General features: G+C 38.8%; 2 protein-coding genes across 3 annotated transcripts; both read right to left on the minus strand.

Moving 5' to 3' along the window:
* Window positions 1-74: 74 nt before the first annotated feature.
* On the minus strand, window positions 75-7588 carry LOC146988800 (afadin- and alpha-actinin-binding protein-like). Of its 2 annotated transcripts, none has more exons than XM_085774523.1 (14): window positions 7432-7588; window positions 5601-5715; window positions 5039-5190; window positions 4525-4728; window positions 4203-4313; window positions 3976-4111; window positions 3817-3892; window positions 3340-3520; window positions 2911-3058; window positions 2338-2474; window positions 1776-1949; window positions 1551-1668; window positions 1135-1282; window positions 75-1016 (listed from the first exon to the last, which is right to left on the minus strand). In XM_085774523.1, exons 2-14 carry the CDS (start codon window positions 5617-5619, stop codon window positions 869-871), a joined length of 1752 nt encoding a protein of 583 aa, XP_085630649.1. In that variant the 5' UTR covers window positions 5620-5715; window positions 7432-7588; the 3' UTR covers window positions 75-868. The 2 variants fall into 2 exon arrangements, with proteins under 2 accessions (XP_085630649.1, XP_085630650.1); XM_085774524.1 differs by having other exon boundaries at window positions 200-1016; window positions 1776-1946.
* Window positions 7589-8848: 1260 nt separating this feature from the next.
* On the minus strand, window positions 8849-20622 carry LOC146988801 (atrial natriuretic peptide receptor 2-like). Its single transcript, XM_085774533.1, has 21 exons — window positions 20490-20622; window positions 19548-19671; window positions 19165-19269; window positions 17582-17684; window positions 16008-16153; window positions 15839-15911; window positions 15406-15550; window positions 15234-15320; window positions 14993-15136; window positions 14352-14473; window positions 13973-14117; window positions 13781-13829; window positions 13589-13696; window positions 13341-13460; window positions 13066-13159; window positions 12634-12721; window positions 12369-12508; window positions 11922-12074; window positions 11077-11175; window positions 10000-10091; window positions 8849-9230 (listed from the first exon to the last, which is right to left on the minus strand). The coding sequence occupies exons 1-21, from the start codon at window positions 20612-20614 to the stop codon at window positions 9120-9122; spliced, it is 2373 nt and encodes a 790-aa protein (XP_085630659.1). The 5' UTR covers window positions 20615-20622; the 3' UTR covers window positions 8849-9119.
* Between the last annotated feature and the right edge of the window lie 1183 nt (window positions 20623-21805).

Raw genomic sequence — 21805 nt, forward strand, 5'->3', positions numbered from 1 at the left:
AGTAGTGCTGTTCATAACAACTTGTTTCCAAAAATGACAATTAAGACCAAATCACACAACATGTTTCAACAACATATATATTGAATGTTTCAATATTGTCCAGGAACATATCATGACATATTCTTAGTGGAAGAATTACTTTGATCTGTCAATATAAAGCCGCTAAGATAAAGACATTAATTTAAAAAAAATGGACATTTTAAGATTAAATTTAACTCAACCTTTTGTATCTACTTTACATTATCTAATACGTTTTGTAGCCTTTCTTCCTATTTAACTTAAAGCATCATACATGACCCACTCCCAATGTAATCCCAACATTTACAAGAAAGCAATGTTGCAAACGACCCACATTTCTATAATAAAACTAGAGAAACATACAGTAGTTCATATTTTACCATCTTCTTGTTGCATTCAGTGAAACAGCAGCATTAAATCTACATTCCCAAAATCTGTGACAGCTGACAGGTTTTACATGATAACATTATTTCAAAGCAGCAGCATCATCCAATCCACTGCTTTTGTTGTGTATCTGCATTGCCAAAAAATATTACCCTCAGACTAAGATGTTGCTAGACATGAGATATGACTCCCCAAACAAGCTTTACAGCACATTATAAATAAATAAATACATTTATCACATAATTTAACAATGAAACTGTTAGCTAATACAAAAGAAACGTTCAGATTACAAATTCCCTCTCATTCACACAGAGCCCAGCAGCGAACCACAACTCCTTTTTGGCTTTAACTGTTAACAGCTATTTATTAAACGTTATAATCTATTTTCAAGTAGTTCGGTGTTCACCATACAGACGTCGTTCTGAAATACCACACTCGTGGATCGTCACACAAAGGATTTTCGGGTTCATATAGAGCTGTTCTTCTCCCGCCTGAGTGTGTGGCTGCTGTGGTCTTTACTGTTGTCCCACCATTTGTGCTGAACTGGAGCATTCCCATTACAAAAGATGTCTGATCCCTCTGCAGGCTCAGTCTTTGTCTTTAGTTTGGTTGAGCTGGAAATCACATTTCACAAGAGAGTCAAGGACAGGATTGAACCGCTTTCATTTGAAGCTACATTATGTCAGGATTCTTAGTCATTCAGAAACTGCTGTGCAAAACAAGACACTGTACCTGTTTTCTGGGATAAGGCGAAGTGTGCGACACAGGTCAGCTGCTGATGATGAGGGGAGTGTGACACATCTGGGTGTGGGGGAGGTTGAGCCCGATGGGCATTTGAGGAGTTTTTCTGGAGCTGAAGCTGCACTTGCCTCCATTTCCGCTGCAATATGGATAATATGAGTTTAAATCAGAAATCAGTCGATATTAATGCAGATCAACAAAAAACATTCAGTAGGGGAAAAAAAGACCTAAAGAACAAGATATAAAAGCATATCCTACTGATTAATACTGTTTTAGATTGCTGAAGTAAACTTTTACCATCACTATAATTCAGTTAATCAACTGTTCAACTTCACAACATTTATCTCAGTGACTGCATCTGAGTAAATTTGGCTGTACAGTATCAGTAGAAGATCTAAGACACTCACATATTAAAAAGGCACTTTTAGACTTGGACATCTGGGGTTTCTTTGTGTCTGAAAATGGACTCAAGTTTAAAAACTGGTGTTTGAGCCAGGTTGCACGATCCTCCTCGAAGGCCTTTCTCTGCAGGTTAAACCAGAAACAAGTAATTGTAAAAACAGTTCACTCTATTCACTGCTTTTTACTTCGCACCAATCTTTGGAGAACATACTGTATATTTCATGAATTACCTCATGGCTCAGTCGTATGGCTGCTTCGGTAAAGTTCCTCCTCTCCCTCTCAAAGATCTTTCTCTGTTCCTCCAGAGTCTTCCACTCCTCGCCGAGGCGCTCTTTCTCCTGCAACATGTGGCAGTCGCTCAGCAGGGATGCCGTCTCCTCATCACACGGAGAGCTGAGCTGCTGCTACAAGAGCAGAAAAAAAACCTGATGAGATTTGGTTCATCCATGATTTATTAAGGGAGCCATTGTGTAAAACTAAACAATTAAACAACAAAACCACATAAAAGTTGTTTAAAAGTGTACTTAAAAAGACAAAATAATCACTTTGACGTCTGCAATTGGCAGTTAAAGGGACAACAAGGAGTTTTGGAAAAGCGAAGCGTTTTCACACTACATTTATGAGCCTCCGCGCGCACCCGATAGAGACAGAACGATATATTTATCGAAAATGGGCCCATTAACAAGTGTGGGTAGCGGAGATTCATCCACATTAACGTGAGACTTTTTTATAACCGAATAGAAACTCCTCGTTGTCCCTTTAAAATACATTTCAGTGTAAATCCAGTCTTACCTGCAGCAGCTGCTGTTGTGTTTGAATAAAATCTTTGCACTGCTGGATCTCCAGTTTCAGTCTGTCCATCTCCTCCTCGTGAGTCTCCCGAGGAACAGCATCAGAGTTTTTACACTCACCCATCTGTGACAAAGATGCTACACGAACAAAACAGATAATCGAACTTCATGTTTGGATCCAATTCTTACATAGTGGTTTTAACAGCAAGTAATGATCCAGTCTCTATCCTCACAGGGACACTCTTTGTATTTCAATTGTTTACATTTAAACCTTGATATTTTTTCCTTGACTTTTAAGATAGAGTACTGGCTGTTTGTTTGTTTTTTTTAATCTATTTTATTATCAATGGTTAAACAAAGGGGTGTCAGTATATTATGTAAGCATGGTTGTCTTGACAGTCAAACAGGTTAAACCAGTCTCCTTGGTGTATGACCTTACTGTCTTTTCCAGATCAGTAATGATGTCTGTTTTGTTTAATAAGGGATTAGTGTTGGCTGCAAATCCAATGAAATCCTTAAAAGTTCCTTCATTTATGATGGTTAAAATGGAGACACCGTGCAATGTGAAAACTACCTTGGCTGTCCAGTCTTTCAACATGGCTCTTGAGTCTTCTCCACTGAAGTCGAATACTGTTGGTCAGCTTCTCCCTGGCGTGGACACAATAGAGCTCTACGCTTTCCTTACTGGAATCAAAGACTTCCTCTTCCTCCTCTGAGTCAGCCTATAAGGTAACCATAAAAACACACCCTAGTTGTTAACACATCTATCAAACAAGCCTACAACCAGACTAACTAACAGGAACAGGAATGATTATCAGCTGTAAAACAAACTGGGATTCATTTTAGCTGTGTCAGTACCATTTGTCTGCGGATGTGGTTTTTAACAAAATATAACAACAGACACAAGAGGAGAAAGGGAAAAAAGGCAGCTTATGATCTCAAAAGTTAATAAGCCATTAATAAAGACACATTAATAAGGGATAAGCATTGTCTATTGTCTAACCTGTGTGCATCCATCTTCATGTTTCTCCCCTTTTATAGTTGGTTTCCTTGAGCTTAAAATGGACACTATGTCTTTTTTCATCTGCTGCAGCACTTTCCTCAGTTCTGCATTTTCCAGCACCAGCTCCCTCTGTCGGGTGTCGTAGTCACTTAGCAGAGTCTTATACATCTCTCCTTCGTGCCTGGGGACAAGAAACACAGTGGTGTGTTTTCATACAGTTATTACCTTCTGATGTAACATGTCTACTGAGATAAGTGCTTCAAATCATCACAGAGGATTCAGCCCTGCCATCTAAGGAATGACGCTCCTGCTGCTAAAAATAAATTTGTGTCACCTAGAAAACCTAAAAAAGCAAAGAGCTGTGCAACGTGCTTGAAATTTAAAAGCTGGATGAGCAGTTGAAAGTATCTGTATATATTTTTTTAAAGATGACAGAGCTTTATAAACTAGACAAAAAACCAAAAGAATTGAACTTACTTTGCCTCTGTCTTTTCAGTTTTCCAAAGGCTTCTCTTTCCATCAGCTCTCCCGATACGGTTTAATACATCAATGGCTATGAAGCAAAAAAGATTAATTATTTGAAAATACAATGCTGTAATATTAAAAATGTAAAGAATAAGGATGACGCTTTCTCACCTTGTTTCTTCTCCTTTTTGTCAACCAGAAGTTGATTCAGACGTTCTTTTAATTTGTTAAACTCTCTTTCCTTCCTTTTCATCTCATGATTGTACTGACAGGCCCGACTTGCAATTATAGTCTGAAGTTTTTGTACCTGGAAATCAATCAGGTTGTTTAAATTACTGTTCGAGTTGTCCTGCTTATTCACTCAACATTATCTGAAGCAGTTTTCCCAAAGAAATTACCTCTTCTTTTTCATTTTTCAGACAGTTCTGCAAACTTTTTACTTTCTGCTGAAGCTGCCGTTCTTTCTCAAGGAGTCCTGTGTTTTCTCTTTTGGAGAGTTCAAGCTGTTCCTGTAATAACAGAATAATACACAGTGACAGACATTTATCAAATACACTTAAATCACAAGAAAAAAGTCTGTCACAATAAGAAGAAGTAGGACATTCAAAAGCCAACATCTATTTTTCATCTATTCCAGGTTGCTTTCCTGAATACTTAATGCAGGATTTTGTTTTTGAATATATTATTAATATGAAGGAATCACAACAAATATTACTCTACCTTTAACCGAGTGGTGGTGAGCTGCAGGAAGTCCACATTGCTGCTTGATTTGAGCTGCTCCACTTCCATGTTTTCCAAGTTTCGGACACCCCTGCGATGCAGCTGAATCAGGTCGTACATACAATTTAGCACAGCCACAACATTCAGGTCTGAGCTGTCGGCTGACTCTGCCCAAACTGCTGGGAGGCCAAGGCATGACACCTCCTGTAAAAGTGAGAGTGTAGGTTTAAAAAAAAAAGATATTGACCAACTAAGACATTTAACATCAGTTATGTTTGAGGGTAGATTTAGACTCTTCATTTCAGTATATACTCTATATATATAAAAAAAAGACAAACAAAAAGGCATTTTCATCAGGTTTTATATAGATTACTCTGATTATTTTTAGGCTTTTATCAACCAGATAAATGGTCCCCTGACAGAATCAAACTCAGGAGACTGCAGTCATACTGCACATGTCTGAAACTACTAATTATACTAATACTACATCACAGATACATAAAATATTACCAACCTGGCTGATGTGTGATAGACATTCTTGCACATTGTGCTCTGTGCAGAAGGTACTGAGCACATAGGAGTTTCTGTGCACAGGCAGCGTTGATTGGCTAAACCGCCTCACAGGGGGTGTTCTACATTCGGCAGAGCGGCTGTGAATGTCCTTGACTTCAGGGAGAAAAAATGTCTGTCAGATATGCACGATAAATAGGCCTATGCTTATTTGCTAATGTGTTACATAAAAAGAAAAACACAACATATAAAATGTTACAGGGATGGAGGTTACTCTCGCTACTGAAAAATAGCACCGACCTGCAAACAACTACTGTACTGAGGACACCACACTGTTGTGTTATGCTTCTATGCTATAATCCAACTAATGAGGTGGTCATAAACCCAAAAATCATATTACAACATTTGTACAATACTCCTCTTTCTTAGCATGAAGAAGTGTTGTATGTTTCTGCCATGTTTATATAGAATGCTATACATTTCTCTAACAACAAATGACTATTCAATAGATCTAATTCATGGTGCACATGTACAGTAGTGGTGTTAAAAGATGTGAGAAAACTCACCCAGGGAGGACTCAGGCATTGTTGCAGTGCAGCCTCCAGGCTACAGGTGTGGATCATGTAGTACATGTGCAGGATACACAAAGCTCGCCACAGGATCCACCTACGCAGTCTGCTCCTGAAATAGAGGGTCAGATTAGCAACGCCCATTCAACTGAGGCTGGATTACAAAGCAATGGATCTAGACATTAAGTAGTTAAGGGTGGAAACACCCAGCAATCTAAATAACAGAGCATGAGGAGGACTGCAGATCCACAAGGAGTAACTACATTATCTTATCACAGAATCCAGACTATACAACAAGCCCACAGTAACAAGTCTTTCTTCAAAATCCCTTATTGTGTTTATGAGTTAATTATTATTGTTAAATTAATGTTGGCGTGCTTTTGGGTGTTGTATTTCACCAATGTCGATGCAGATTGAACATTTAACAGGTTACATGCTGGACCTGGTACCACGCAGATCTTACCTAAATGCTCTTATCACCAGCTAATCAGATTAATCCCAGACAGACAGGAAGTAGTGTGATTTGTCTGCAGGGGCATCATGCAATCGGAAACACAACTATAGACTTTTTTTCCCTATGTAAACCAATATAAACAACAAGATATTGTTATGTGCATATCATTTAGAACTTAGAGAGAGAACTTCCTCTCAGGACAATATCTATGAGAGCGTGAGAAGATGCACTTACAATTACTTTTTTTTTTTTTCCCGAAACAAATGCTGTGATCATGCCATGTAATGTCATAACACTTTACTCATGAGAGAGCTGTGACACGTTGACTTGTGGGGCCTAGGCTACCTTTTGGTTTCAGTGATACTTAATCAGTCTGGGGGGCGACAGATGGCAAACCTACAACTCCAAAGCTTAACAAGCCCAGATCCTGCTTAGACTGACTACTCAGCAAGTGTTAACCTTTAACTCATTACACAGACTGCAATACAGAAACAGTATAATATCTCTAAGCATGTGTCTGCAGCCCAGGTTTTTAGGCATGTAGTCGCTCTGAGGACAGTGTAAAAGGATGGGACATGAAATATAATTGCCAGTTTTCAAGTACTGTCTTTACAAGGGTATATTTCAGTTAACTTAGCTTCCAACGTTGAGCCTACATTACCTAATATAAATGGAGTGGCCAACATATTAGAAACACCTGTCAGTGTAACCCAATATGATTCAATAGCACCACAAAAAGACAACACAGCTAAACAGCCCTACAAAGCACTCTCAACATTCAGTTTAGCCAATTGTCACATACTCTCAGTCAGTCCAATCAGTTTGAGGTTACTAACACTTAAAAATGACATTTCAACAACTTTCACAACAGGAGTTGGCCAAATATTGAGGAGACAAGAGAACATTTGACTACTTCACTTCCTTCATACCCTTTCAAAGAGTAAAACAAAGCTATCTGATGAGATATTATTTAGGCTAATCATCTCTGCACTGTTGGCTCCATTCACAAATATGTACGCAGAAATATGTTGACTTGAAACAACAAGTGCAAGTTGTGTTGCTCAATAGAAATGTCTGTGTAACCCTGTGTAAAGCTAGTCGGGCGTCAATTAGCCACTTTCAGGACACCGTTCAACTTGACTAAAGTCAACTTGTAATTTTTTTTAGTAACGTTAGAAAATAACATAAATATGTTTTAGACCTGTACACGGCATTCACTGTTCAACTAACGTTAGCTACCGTTAGTTAGTTACCTCAAAACAACGTGTCATTGAAGCCACACAGGAGGCTAAACAAGCGGACGAGTGAGAAAAACAGACGTGTAAAATGTTTATTACACGAAGGAGACGACGAGGAAATATGTTGAGTACTTACTTAAGGTTGCAGTTTGTGATTTATGTCCAAACTGCTCCTTCCTTCACAACACAGGAGCAGCCCGTGAAGCCATGTCGGTCCTACTGTACTGACAGCACCACTGCACGCAAACCAAGCAGCGCGCTAATTGGCCGACGCGTTGTCTAGCAACCAAACACGGCTCGATCTGATTGGCTGTTGTCCGGTAGGTTAATTTCAAGTGTTTTGGTTGTCGAATGACCTAATTATGCGATAGTACTGAATAAATCCCATTTGTAAGAAGCAGCATCGCTGAAAAGAAATACATTTCTCCACATCTCCACAGAGTTTTACTGTATTTACCGTTCTAGTATAGCCACACATCAATCGATTTGTAATTTGTGAACCACAAATAGTTATTGATCTGGGCTAAGACTGAAGTGTGGGGGTGCAGATATGTCATTATCATCTAGTTAAATCATAATCAATGACCACTGATCTTGATATCAAGTTCATAGATAAAAAAGTAACATTGGATAAAACATTTAAAGAAACATTCAAGTTAAATGTTTTTCATTTGCTACAGTGATATTCAGGCTACTTACTTTCATTTCAAATGTCAGATAGATAGATAGATAGATAGATAGATAGATAGATAGATAGATAGATAGATAGATAGATAGATAGATAGATAGATAGATAGATAGATAGATAGATAGATAGATAGATAGATAGATAGATAGATAGATAGATAGATAGATGCACTCATAACCAGGTAGTTACAACAAAAGAATGCACAAAATAACTTTAGAGTAACTTTAATGCAATTTATATAATCACTTGATACAATAAAAGACATCTTTGCACTCACAGTAAGCAATACTTACAAAAAATAAAACTGTACATTCTCCCTCTAAAAAAGTAATGAGTAGCCTATATTGAACATTTCAAAGCAAACTCACATTAAGCTTTAACAGAGGAATTTGATTCTAAATTACTGGTACATCCACATAAAGGTAAATCAAGCTTTTTAGAAAAAAAGTGTATTGTTGGACATTTATTGGGAAACTACATGTCAAATGTTCAAAGTGTAAGGAATAATGTGATAAATATGTGTTTTTTTAAGCAAGGATGGAGTTTAACTTCTCTGTTTAAGTTCATTTACTTACTGTAAAAGAACTTTCTTGATCTTCAGGCAGTGAATTTATCCTTTACATTTATTGTATTAGGAAACAGAAAAGTGCCTCAGATTGCAAAATACAAAAGGTATAAATGTAATGTAAATAATTAAAATATATTGATAATGTGGGACTAAAATAGCATTTCCTCAGCTCTGGCATGTTATTCTGCATATGTTTATTTGGTCTGCCTAAAAAGTGCAAAACATTACATAACTATGTCCTGCACATTCATATGACCAAAAAACAGTTTGTTTGTTTGTTGTTGTTTTTTGTAGATATTGTGCAAATATTCTTATTTTCAATGGGATTTCGCTTGTCATTATTACCTCTGGTTACAATAATGGAACTATGATAATGACCAGCTCAGTATAACACTGGAATCATGTGGTAAATTTACAGTGCAGTTGCATCTAAATTCATGACAATATTTCATCTCATATTTCAGTCTTTTAATATCTGCACTTTCAACTCTAACTTACGTAGTTCACTGGACCCAGTTCAGTTTCACAACACCAAGTCTAACCAGTTAATAAAGTAATTTGATTCGATTTAGTCACTAACTGGCACTGGGCCTCCTCTGGATTCACATGTTCTGAGCAGCGGGTCTGTGTGGTCGACTCTCTTTGCTTCAAGCCACCATGTTGTCATCTCCCCCTTGCCCTAATGGGTCAAGAAAAAATTAGAGCGAGTCATATTGCAGCATGTGTCCCTTTGAATTTTAAATAAAGCCATTAAGGTTTGATGGTGGGGGGGCAGAGAGTAGCAGCTGCGGCCACCTCTTTAGCAAGACATCACAAGTGTCAGAACTGAAGGCCTGTTGGGACTAAAGAAGCAAACCCCTCCCCCATAATCACACTGGCACCACCCAAATAGATGTCTAAGGTTACAAAGAAAGAAGCCAGTAGAACTGGATAGTACAATACGTCCCTGTAAAAGAGAGACCGAATACCCGACACACCCAGTCTACTTTCCCTTGGAGGGAAGTTTTGAATTCCCTGTGATCTTTTCTAAACTCATTCTCATCAATCCCTTCTTTTGTGTTTTAAAAAACAACAACCCACACAACAGTGTACACCAAAAACACAGAAAAACACTATATACAACTGAGCTAATTACCCCTAATTGGGTTTAGTTAAAGAGACATTGTGGATACATTCAGGGAGGTTTGTTTCCAGCGCAGTAAAAGGTTACAATAGCAACCACCAAAACCATGGCCGGGAATGTGCTGAGCTTTACTCTCTGTGCAGTGGACTGTATGGGAAGTGTGTTTCCCCCATGAGGATGCAAACTAAAGATAAAACAACTGCTGCAGCCAGGAAGCTCAATATACATTTCCTATCCTGATAGTGCCGGGGTTGTCAGTCTAGTTAGGGTAAATCCTAAATATAAATAAAACATGGCTGTGTACAAAAGTCTTTGTCAATCATACCTTCACATTAAGTGTTCCTCGGCAGGTCAGAACATAACCTCTGAGCGTGTGAAGCAGGTCTGCTGTGGCACCACTCACCTGGATCTTTAGAGCTACAGACACAATGATAAAGAAGTATGTGACATGTGATAAGATTTATTATACACAGCATTTCTGAAATACATTGTCCCACACTCCCTGTATCATTATTTCAGATTTTTACAAATCAAAATATGACGATATTCAAACCAATCATATTTGTATGACATGTGCTGAACAAATAATCAAAAATACTGCATACACAGCACAAGACAGCCAGGTATTAAACCAAACGTTGAAAATTAGAGTCTAAATTATGACACAGAAATGTCTATTTCTCTGTTTACTGTCTCTGTTTAGTACCCCAGGTACGATACAATATGGTACGGTACAGTATGGTACGGTACAGTATGGTATGGTAAAAATATGGTACGCTACATTATGGTACGGTACACTTCAGTAAGTCAAAAATCTTTCTATCTTTTTTTTAAGTTGTATTGGACTGGGAGGCAAAGTAGACAGAATACAGGACCAGGACAATATGATTTTGGAAGACATGACTGAAATTATGTAATACAGACTGTGCAGACATGCAATTTCAATTTTAGCTTGTATAAAATTATGTTTACCCTTAAAGTTTTGACAGTTTTTTTTTATTCCTGAGCCTACAATCACTTTTGACGTTTCCCACTGGCTTAATGCAGAGGATTAGGTGCTGGGTAAGCACATTGTCCACCCTCCATGTCGCAACTCTGCTGCTGTGCTCTCTGTTGTGCTGGTGAGCAAACACAGTCAACACAAAGACCGTCCTGCTTGGCACGATTACAGTGGCACACTGCTCTGGCCAAATGCTATCTCTGCTCTGTCTGTCTCAGCCAACTGCAATAAAACTATTTAATTAACATTAAACATTAACATTTGTCAACAGAGCACAGAGTAGAATAAGTTCAGTTTCACATCTCGTAGCCCAGAGTGAAATCAAAATATTTAAACCTGACCTGCTCTGTTCCACTTAAGACATTAATTGGATCAATGGCAGCGTACCTAATCCTTCATTACCTTCACTGGTTGATTCCATCCGTGAGGCTGTGTTGACAGTGTCACCAAAAAGACAGTAGCGAGGCATTTTAGTGCCAACCACACCGGCCACAACAGGTCCTGGCAGGATGAACATCAGCAATTGAAAACAAAACTCTGAGTTGGCATTTCCTAATAATAATGATAATGCATGTGAGGTTATCCAAAGGAGACAGACCATACATTTTAGATTTCCTTATATCCACATAAAAAGCAAGTAACATAAACAATTCTCTAAAAAAAAAAGCGAGAACAAGGAGGACTATATAAACTGTAACACTGCAACGTGATCCAAACAGAATAAAAGTCCAGCCAAAGTCCCATTCGTCTAAAATGATCGTGAGAGTACTGGTTTTGATTTGTGAGGACTTGATGACATACAGCACATGTAATCGTCGTGATGTAATGAGTTCATTCCTCTGATCCAGACAAGTCTTTCTTCTCACACTACACATATGATTGAGCAGTTACGCAGCATGAGTCACGTTCAGTTGCACACACAGGTTGTTTAAACTTACACTGCGATCACAGTCTGCAACCTTTGAACACTGCAAAACTGTGAGCACCTTTGAAAGCCATGTCATGTTAACCTCCGGTAAACAGGTGAATAAAACAGGTTGGCAACTTGTTATTGGAAATCAGGTATTTCTGGTGACTTATTATATCCCTGTTAATTTACATCATAATAAAAACAAATTGTCTATGGGTGAACCATCATATCATGTGTCAAGAGGTTCATTTGGGACAGAGCATACCAGTGTACGTGCAGTAATGTGGTCTGATACTCTGATAAAATGATGCTGGATGCAGTGAGATGGCCACAGTACCTGAGTGGATGCCAGCGCGGATCTTCAGTTGTGTGTTGGGCTTGTGGGGGATCTTGAAATTGTGACAGACACTGACCAGATCAAGGGCCATGCTGGCTATCTCTCCAGCATGATTGATGCCATTCTCTTTGGGGACCCCGGAGACCACCATGTCTGGACAATCAGCCGTTATTTCATTATAATAGATTGCACAGGAAGAGGGAAGAAGTTCAGTGATGATCGCATAGCAAAACACACATTCAAAATCTATTTAGAGCAAAAAATCTGTCATTATTGTTGCTATTGATTCATCTACATAATTGTTTTCTGTTTCAATTTTAGATCAAGATTATTTTTCAACTTTTGTTTCATGTTTGCATCCTTTAAATTTCATTTTTAACTTAATATTTGTCTCTCATTTACAATGGTTTATCATTTTGCAAATGTAATCTCAATATCTTTCCTTACAAGCATCTCCTATTGTCTCCACTTTGTAGACATCATAATTGTCGATAATGTCGTCGAAGGTGGTGTAGAGCTGGTTGAGGAAGTCTACTACCTGGTGGGGAGTGCTGGCACCAGACAGCTGAGTAAATCCAACTATATCACTGTCACAGGGAAGAAGCACAATGTCGGTATTATTAAAATATTAGCCCAAAGACAGCATCTGTAACTATGTCTTCAAATGTCCATTTAAAAATATCAAATAGTAAATAAAAAAGTAAATAAAAACCTGAAGTAGACAGTGGCATTGGAGTAGCTCTGAGCCTCGGCTGTTCGGCCTTGACGGAGGTCATCGGCCACCGCCTTTGGTAACATACCTGAATTAACATGAACATGATTTAATAACTTAAAATATCACCATGTGAACACATCCTGCTAGAAAATGTTGTTGTAGTAGTTAAAGGAAAAGGAAAGGAGACAGTTTTGCACCACTAGATGGCAGCAAGAGAAGCTGAGTTTGTCCTTCACTACTTCCATCAAACTTAGTTTAACTAGTTCACAATCTACATCTATGGACAATAACATCAAGAATTTATTTTATATGTCCATTGTTTTTATAGTTTATCACTGTTGGCTTCATAATGTGACCAAAACAGTTTTGTATTACTCATTTGAGCCCTGCAAAAAATGCACATCAGTTACTGGTGTTATTGTGACTTACTGTACAACAGTCGATCTGTCTTCTGTTTCTCTTGAAGCAGGTCCTGTGTTCTCTCTGCAACTATTGCCTCCAGATGTTTGCTGTACTTCTCCATCTGCAGTTAAAAAAATCTGTTTGTGTCCAAATTTCACAAGAATTCATATATCTCATAGGACACTTCTTCACATTTGTTTTAGCACATGATACTTTTGTACTATCCTGAGCAGATTCCTGCATACTACTTTTAATCTGTGTCGTTCAATATCATTCTACCATATCTGTGTGGGTTATATTACCAGGTTCATCATCATGTCCACTGGGCTGACTTTGTGTGGGTTCATCTTATCAAGCATCTTCTTCACCTGCTCAAATGTGGGCCTCATGGTGAAGTTGTGAGACCAGCACTTCTTAATGAGCTGCTCCGTGTGTCAGAAAAGACAGGGAGAAATTATAGTTTAGTGTGTTTTACAGTAAAATGTCTGACAAATAGACATAGATATCCTCTACAGCTATTGTAATTCTTTTATTTGCACATGTGGCAGACCTCACAGTAGTCTTCCTGACTGGGACAGTCAGTATCTGCTTTTCCTACTTTGAGTTCAGGCAGAGGGGGGCGCCACATGATATCCATCCTCAGTCCTTCAGTCTGGTCCTGTTAGAGAGGACTGCTGGTTACAAAGCTCAGATCAAAAGGATGCCGAAGGTTGTAATCTACACAGTTGGCTGCCATACTCACTGAAATGAGGTCAGAGCGAGTTGCAATCTCAACCAGAATCATGGAGTAGCTGAGGAGAGGAGAGAAAGGCAGAGATATACAAAGATACTTGTTTATCCACCATCTTTAATCAAATTGCATCAAATTAAATGGTTCAAATTTTACAATCTAAAGAAAACTTTAATCAACTGCTAATAAAGTGACATAGCCTACCTATAGACGTCCGCTGTTGGTGTCATGTTGCAGCTGCTTCCCAGCAGCACCTCGGGAGCACAGTAAACACGGTTTACATCCCCACCATTGAAGCCATTACTGATGGCCTCAAAGTCCTCTTTCCTGTAGGCTGTGAGCCCATAATCTGAAACCAAACACAGGAAAATATAGAGTAGAATGACGCAGGATGTTGTTTTTCACTTCATGCCTTCATTATAGTGCTGCTGGTGGAGGATGAGGTAGAGAAGGGCAATAATCTCTGCTGAAAAAAAAAAACAGTAGGAAAGTCACAAAAACTCTTAACTGAACTTGACACAGCATCAGTGCCTTTATACTACAGCCTCAGGTTGTGTCTGATCATATACTTTTTCTTTGTTACCTGAGATTTTGCACACCCATCGATCATCAATAATACAGTTTCTGGAGTGAAGTCTGCCGTGAAACACCTTGTGCTGGTGGAGATAACACATCCCACGGGCGATGTCGGTGGCGAAGGACAGTCTGTATGGGGGACGAGACTCTCTTTAATGTTACCGTGTGTGTGTTCTGCACTTTTATTTGCAGTCAAAGGTAAAAATGAATACACTAACCACACCTAAAACACCACAGTAAAATACTGTCATTGTATTGTATTATGGTCTGTGAGGTTCCTGTTGGAGACAGGGTTTTTCTGTGTCACTGCTGAACTGTGGTGTAAAATACTGTAAGTCTGGAAAGGAGCGCTTCCTCATTGCGCATCTGAAGGAAAGACACCAAAATACAGTATTTCCTGCTCAGGTTTTGTCAGCAAAATATATTTTGCATGGTCATTACATTTTTGACCTTGTTTTTCAGTAACAAAGCTGTGACTAATCCTCCTAAGCCACGAGGCATGTAGAAAAAGCTACAGAAGCTGGTTGTTTGGAGCTTCTGCTACAATTTATAATTGAGAATAAGATTGAGAACAAGCACAAAAATATTATAATACCAGGTAAATGGTAAATATGTAAACAAATGAGGCTTCATGTGAGGTTTTCTGACCTGAAGCCCCAGTTGATGGGGATGTCATCATTCAGCAGGACATCAGACAGGCTTCCTTTGGGGCAGTGCTCTGTGATGATGCTCACATAAGGCACCTCAATGGAACCGCCGATGAACTTGCATAGATTAGGGTGATCCAGCTGCCTAAGGATTATAAAAAATCACATGCATAGGATTGAATTAGAATATTTCTTTCATTTGCAGGTTAAACATGATGTTCCCTGACATGTCTTTGTCTCACCTGACTTCTTTCACCTCCTTCCTGATGGTTTTAGACAGGGTGAAATGTTTCTTCTCGATGTGTTTCACTGCTACCGTCCTCCCATCACTGCAAGACAGTGACTGTAATGTCATCAAGTTGAATAGCCTCTGATCCATAAGCACTTGTATAAAGAACTAATAACATTTCGCACTATATGCCTGGCTGGATGAAGCCTTGTTTGAATGAGGTGTTGACTCCGGTGCACACAGTCACATCAGTAGTTCGACTGATGGTGGAGTTACTCTTGATGTGCTGCAGGCTGGTGGTGCTGCCGATGCCCATACAGCACGCTCTGCCTGCAGAGACAGACACATAACAGTTTACTGTTAGGTCAACAACAGCTTGGAGGATATTTACCACTATTATAAGAGGCACTATGACTCACTTAAAAACTTAAAGTGCAACTCATGTAAATCTCCTGGGATTTCTGGCACAGCAACATCATCTTTTCCTTATAAAGTCAATTTCAAGTGATCCAAGAAACGCTATAGTTTACATTATGTTTGTGTGTGTGTGTGTGTGTGTGTGTGTAAATCTATCTGTAAGTGTTTTCATTTAACAACTTAAGCCTGACATGTTTTTACCAAATATGATGTTTTTGTAGTTGATGATCCAGCTTTCATCCCAAAACATCTTCTGCTTCTGGTACTGGAGCCACTACCAGGTGAAGATAAAACATCAACACGTGAGAACATCTCCTGTGTTTGTGTTTGTGTTTGTATGTTGTCGTGAGTGTGTGCTGCGTAGACTGACCACCATGGTGAGGATGAAGCCACTGCTGAAGAGGGCAACTGGAAGAGCAATAGCTACTTTGATAGCGATGGACATTGGGCAGATGCCGCAGTCTGCAGGACAGTTCAGGCAGTTTTCCTCCAGCTCACAGACGTCATCCCCACACACTTGACCAATCATAGATTTTACAGTTTAAGTTTCATTCAGACACGGAGGAAGTCATTCAGACATGGAGGAAGTTCTCAAATAATTCATATCAGCAAAACAGCATTACGAAACTGTAACCGTAAATGCCATTCAAAAACAAAAAAGTAAAAGTATGCATCAAAAAATGTGCAAAGTGCTACAAGTTGAAGTATTAATTTAGTTGAATGATGAAAATTTTCATCATGCATCAATAAAGTCTTGTCTTACACTTCATGGGGTACAATAATTGTATATATGTACAAGAATAAAGTGGCGTAAAATGGAAACACTCATGTACAGTCCAAGAAATTAAAAATGACTTTCAGTTGCTGATTGGAATTGTAATTCACAGCAAAAATCAATGTTTCAAATACAGTTAAAAATACACGAAGACATAAATTCGTTTTTCGTACCATATTGTGTATATATATATACAGTACTGTATATTTTCCGTTGCTTGTTGTATGATACTGATTATCTATGTTTCTACAAGCAAGTGCAAAATTAAGTTTATTATTATTCTTCTGTTGGCACTTGTTTTTTTTTATTTTTTATGAAGACTGTTTCACTGCAAGTCTAACACAACTTCACTTTCTCCTTAAAGGGATAGTAGCATTTTTTTTAAAGTGGGGTTGCATGATCTCCAAATAGCCCCTAAGTACTTTAATTGCAGTAGAAGACTCTCTGCACTCCACCTGTTAGCAATGCCAGCCCATAATAGCCCTGCCCAGAGATTTACAACATACAGTGTTGTGAATGGACCCAAAGAAACGGCCTATTTTCACGGCCTAAAAGAGGTTTTACCTGAAAAAAAATACACAGTTCCATTGTTCGCTATAATATAATTTTTTCCAGCCCTTCAAAGTGCAGGAAAAACGCAGTTTTTATTTGGACTTAACCAACTCACATATCCCTCCGCCCAGGGTTAGCGCTCACCGATCAGCAGTTGGTTAGGTCCAAATAAAAACTGTGTTTTTCCTGCACTTTGAGGGGCTGAAAAAAATTATATTATAGCGAACAATGGAACTGTGTATTTTTTTTTCAGGTAAAACCTCTTTTAGGCCGTGAAAATAGGCCGTTTCTTTGGGTCCATTCACAACAATGTATGTTGTAAATCTCTGGGCAGGGCTATGGGCTGGCGTTGCTAACGGGAGGAGTGTAGAGAGTCTGCTACTGCAATTAAAGTACATAGGGGCTATTTGTAGATCATGCAACCCCACTTTAAAAAAAATGATACTATCCCTTTAATGTTTATTAGCGTGTTCAGGAGATAAACAAGACTGTGCTTTTAGCCCCTTTGTCTGGTTGATAAAGCAACTTATTTACATAACAGGCACCTCACAGACATTTTTTGTGTACAGTTGTGCTTTTGTGTGAGCAAAATACCATTTGTGTGGCAGCAGACTGACCTTGGGCACTGACAACAAGCACTTTGGACTCCAGTGCTGCGTGCATCTGTCCGATTTTGATGTGAGCAATGACTGAGGTGACTCCGATATGAATCAGCACCACCTAGATGAGAAAACACACAAGACAACAGAGACTAAAACGCAGCTTGTACAGTATAGTAAAAGTCAATATATGTATTATGTAATATTATGTTTATTGTTTGAGTAGGAGATTGAAATCATCCAAACGAAACTAATGATACTTGTAAAGCAATTTGTTAGAATACTTACATATTCACATATAGGTTACCTCCATATAACCATCACATTCATCATGTTTTGATTTAAATAGGAGTATGAGTGATAAAAACACTGCTGTACAGTAGATGTTTGTTTGTGTGTGTATGTGAAGTGTTCTGTCCTGTTCTGTCAGATTCAGACCACACACAAAAACAAACTTGAATTGTGCTTAACAGAAACATTTGGGTTTTACTCAGTTGTCTGTAGTTCTTACAGTAATCCACACTCTTTTGTTAAGAAACAACCTGCAGCATGGTTGTAATGTCTTACTAACACAAAACTAATTACAACCTTTTGCCATGTTGTGACTCCCCAACAGAACAGACTACAGACTTCACAAAGGATGTTTCACTTTGATCACACCCATGTCTTTTGATCTTTGCCTGGATGTACAGTAGGATGAAGATGAACATCGGCCATGTGACAGACCGCTTTACCCAAAAAGTGTTTGACCGTACTGTCAGTGGAGTATTGCAGTTGGTTTGTGTCTTGGTGTGTTTACACCAATACACCCAGGGCCGGCCCTAGGATTTTGGTGGCCCCCTAAACAAGATTTTTGTTTGTGGCCCTGCACTCTAAGCGCAAACACCAAATCACTGGTTAAAACTGAATACAGACGTGTTTATGCCCTCTGAGGTTTGAGGCCATTTTTTTGACTTTTACATATTTTCTTAAATGTATCTTTTTAAGATACTTGCAGATGTAACAATACTCAAGTGTTTTATGTCTAAATATTAGAACCATTGTCCTAGAACACTGTATAAAGAAATAATTTAGGCCAAATGCTGGACATTTGAGGTCTGCTTTTTGAAAAATATCAAATCCCTTGTGAAAACACACCTTCAGTCATGAGAATGAACTGTTTTTGGTGCTTGAAATAGGATATGAATACAGTAATCCTATATAAGTGTAGAAAACAAATCTAAAATGAAAATTTGTAAGATTGCTTTTTGAGCACAAATGTTGTCATTCTGCCGTTCTATTTTCACCAAATGTCTCAAATGTGAGATAAAAAAAGCTGAATATTGACTTCACATTACATATAAAGCTCATAGCGTGCACGTGCAGACCTCAGGATGTTTAAATGACTTGATGAACCCCGGTACCTTTCTGATCATGTGGCCCCCCACCTCACGGCTGTGGCCCTAAACAACCACATAGAGTGTTTATGCCAGCGGCCGACCCTGAATACACCAAATGAATTATATGCAGTTAATAACATCATATGGTTCTGTAATAAACAATACACATGTTCTCCAAACTTCAACACATGTTCAAAATGACTGGCATGTGAGTGGCCTCACCTTTGAAGTCCAGTATTTCTTGGTCATCTTTCCTGCTTTGGATACAGTGTGAGTCACAATTTTACCATCATCAGGGATCCACGGGCCACAGATTCCTCCTTGTTTCTATAAAGAGACACAAAAACAGCTGAGGAAATTAATTTCCAACATGCTCTCTGCAAAGATATCAGTTGAGTTTTTTTTGTTTTGTTTTTTGTTTTTTGAAGATAGATAGCTAGAGAATGTTTTATTATCCAAAGTATTTGTCAGTTTATCAGAGAACACTATGTTCTCCTCAAAAATACCATTTCATACAGATAACACAGCAGCTCTGGAAATATCACAATTGTTTATTGGAAGGAGAGGATGAGATGGACCCAGTGTTGTTGTGCGACACTACCAACCATGAGGCCCAGAGGACAGGAGTGGATGTTGGCGTGATACACACAGCAGTTCATTTCATTGGCGTTGTTCCAGTTTGCGGGGCACTCGTGTTCATGACAGAACCTCTTTGCTTCTGACGCATCACTAGAAGTAAAGATAGCACAACAACAGTATTTAATCATGAGGTGTTATCTGTTATCTTGTCTTATAAACTAATTAAAGGGATAGTAGCATTTTTTTTAAAGTGGGGTTGTATGATCTACAAATAGCCCCTAAGTACTTTAATTGCAGTAGAAAACTCTCTGTGCTCCTCCCGTTAGCAACGCCAGCCCATAATAGCCCTGCCCAGAGATTTACAACATACAGTGTTCTGAACAGACCCAAAGAAACGGCCTATTTTCGTGGCCTAAAAGAGGTTTTACCTGAAAAAAAAAATACAGTTCCATTGTTCGCTATAATATAATTTTTTCCAGCCCTTCAAAGTGCAGGAAAAACGCAGTTTTTATTTGGACCTAACCAACTCACGTATCCCTCCGCCCATGGGTTAGCGCCTGCTGATCAGCAGTTGGTTAGGTCCAAATAAAAACTGTGTTTTTCCTGCACTTTGGAGGGCTGGAAAAAATTATATTATAGCGAACAATGGAACTGTGTATTTTTTTTCAGGTAAAACGTCTTTTAGGTCGCGGAAATAGGCCGTTTCTTTGGGTCTGTTCACAACACTGTATGTTGTAAATCTCTGGGCAGGGCTATGGGCTGGCGTTGCTAACGGGAGGAGTGCAGAGAGTCTTCTACTGCAATTAAAGTAGCTACTTAGGGGCTATTTGTAGATCATACAACCCCACTTTAAAACAATGCTACTATCCCTTTAACATGCATGCGACTACGTTTGTGTGGTTATGTCTGTATCTTTGTGTGTTCATTCTGGGCTTGGTAGACATTTGAGATTTATGAGACACTCTCACCTAAACTGGAAGATCTTGTTCCTGACGGCGTAATCATAAAAGGAATCTGCGGCTGTCACCGTGTATGAGACATTGAACTCCTCCCCATTGGATACTTTTTCTGGGGGGCGCTGTACCCACGCCATCTCCAGACCTGTGGACACACACACACACACACACACACACACACACACACACACACACATAAAAGTCCATTCACTCTGTCTGAACATTCAAACAGAATTCATGTACATGTTGTGTTTGCGCTTGTATTGTATGAGTTCAAAAGCAACTATAGTTTGTGGTGCTGCACCTCCAAAGTCACTGTAATTAATTCTTCACATGTAACCTATCCTTCCCGTTTGGCTGGAGCAGTGAAACCACTTGATTTTACAATAAATTGTCACATACACATCATCATCATCATCATCATCACTAAAAAACAAAGAATAGCACTCGCTGCACTCCCACAAAACAGACACAAATACATAACAAAGACTTAAGCCGGTGCATATTCTCATTTGCCCAGGTTATAGTATTTCGAAGGAGGTTAAATCGAAAGCAACTGGACTTAGTTATTTGTCTAGGAAATCCTTTTCCTAGACAACCTCCTTTGAAATAACAAAGACTTACCACCACAGCTGATCATGTTGTAATCATTTGGATTGTTGATCGGCCAACAGTCGTACTCTGTGTTGTCCAGGTCATGCCAGCAACTTACTCCCTGCAGTTGAAAGGGGCAGCTTTTTTACGTAAAAGCTTTGTGTGTGAAGTGTTTTATAAGAGTATCCAGAGAAAATGTACATAGATGAAGTACACAACTCTTTAGAGCCTCACTAAGTTTGATGTACAGTGATCAAAGTGATGAAAAACAAATCAAACTGCAGCCAACCAACAGTGCTGGTTAAAGGACATGTGGTGGATGCATGAAAATAAAATGTGTCAATGTGTTGTGCTTGAATCAAGAAAATAAGCAGATTGAAGACAAGAGTGTTTCATAATCTAGCAAATCAGCACCACAAGAAAACAGCAAGTGACACAGCAATACACCAGAAAAACCACAGGTCCATGGCCACTAGCCTGCAGCAGCAAGTGTTTCTGACAACACAACAAAAGCAAAGGGTTTGCCCGGTGATGCACCAAAGTGAGAGTGTTATAAGCTCTATTTAAACAACTGTTGACATTATATCAACTGTGTCAAGTCCAGTTTGACATCACATCATAGTGCTGTGCATTAAAAACTCAAGTGCCTCAAGTCCTATCTGTATAGCTACTAGCTCACATTTCCCCTCTAGCATTAAAGGTGTTGTGATTGTTGTATTTGTAAATGGATTGTG

Source organism: Trachurus japonicus, chromosome 4, assembly GCF_045865225.1.
Source record: "Trachurus japonicus isolate A0001 chromosome 4, Traja_1.0".
NCBI classification, from domain to species: domain Eukaryota; kingdom Metazoa; phylum Chordata; class Actinopteri; order Carangiformes; family Carangidae; genus Trachurus; species Trachurus japonicus.

Bases quoted from the DNA above. Each gene is read 5' to 3' on its own strand.
- LOC146988801 (XM_085774533.1), bottom strand. From the start codon at position 20,614: ATGGCGTGGGTACAGCGCCCCCCAGAAAAAGTATCCAATGGGGAGGAG. The intron at 13,697-13,780 runs GTGAGTATGGCA...CCTCTCTAACAG, and splicing joins CTCGCTCTGACCTCATTTCA to GACCAGACTGAAGGACTGAG. The intron at 13,160-13,340 runs GTAATATAACCC...TTTTAACTGCAG, and splicing joins TGGACATGATGATGAACCTG to ATGGAGAAGTACAGCAAACA.
- LOC146988800 (XM_085774523.1), bottom strand. The intron at 4,314-4,524 runs GTAGAGTAATAT...CTGTTATTACAG, and splicing joins TCACCACCACTCGGTTAAAG to GAACAGCTTGAACTCTCCAA. The intron at 3,059-3,339 runs GTTAGACAATAG...GTTACCTTATAG, and splicing joins ATGAAGATGGATGCACACAG to GCTGACTCAGAGGAGGAAGA.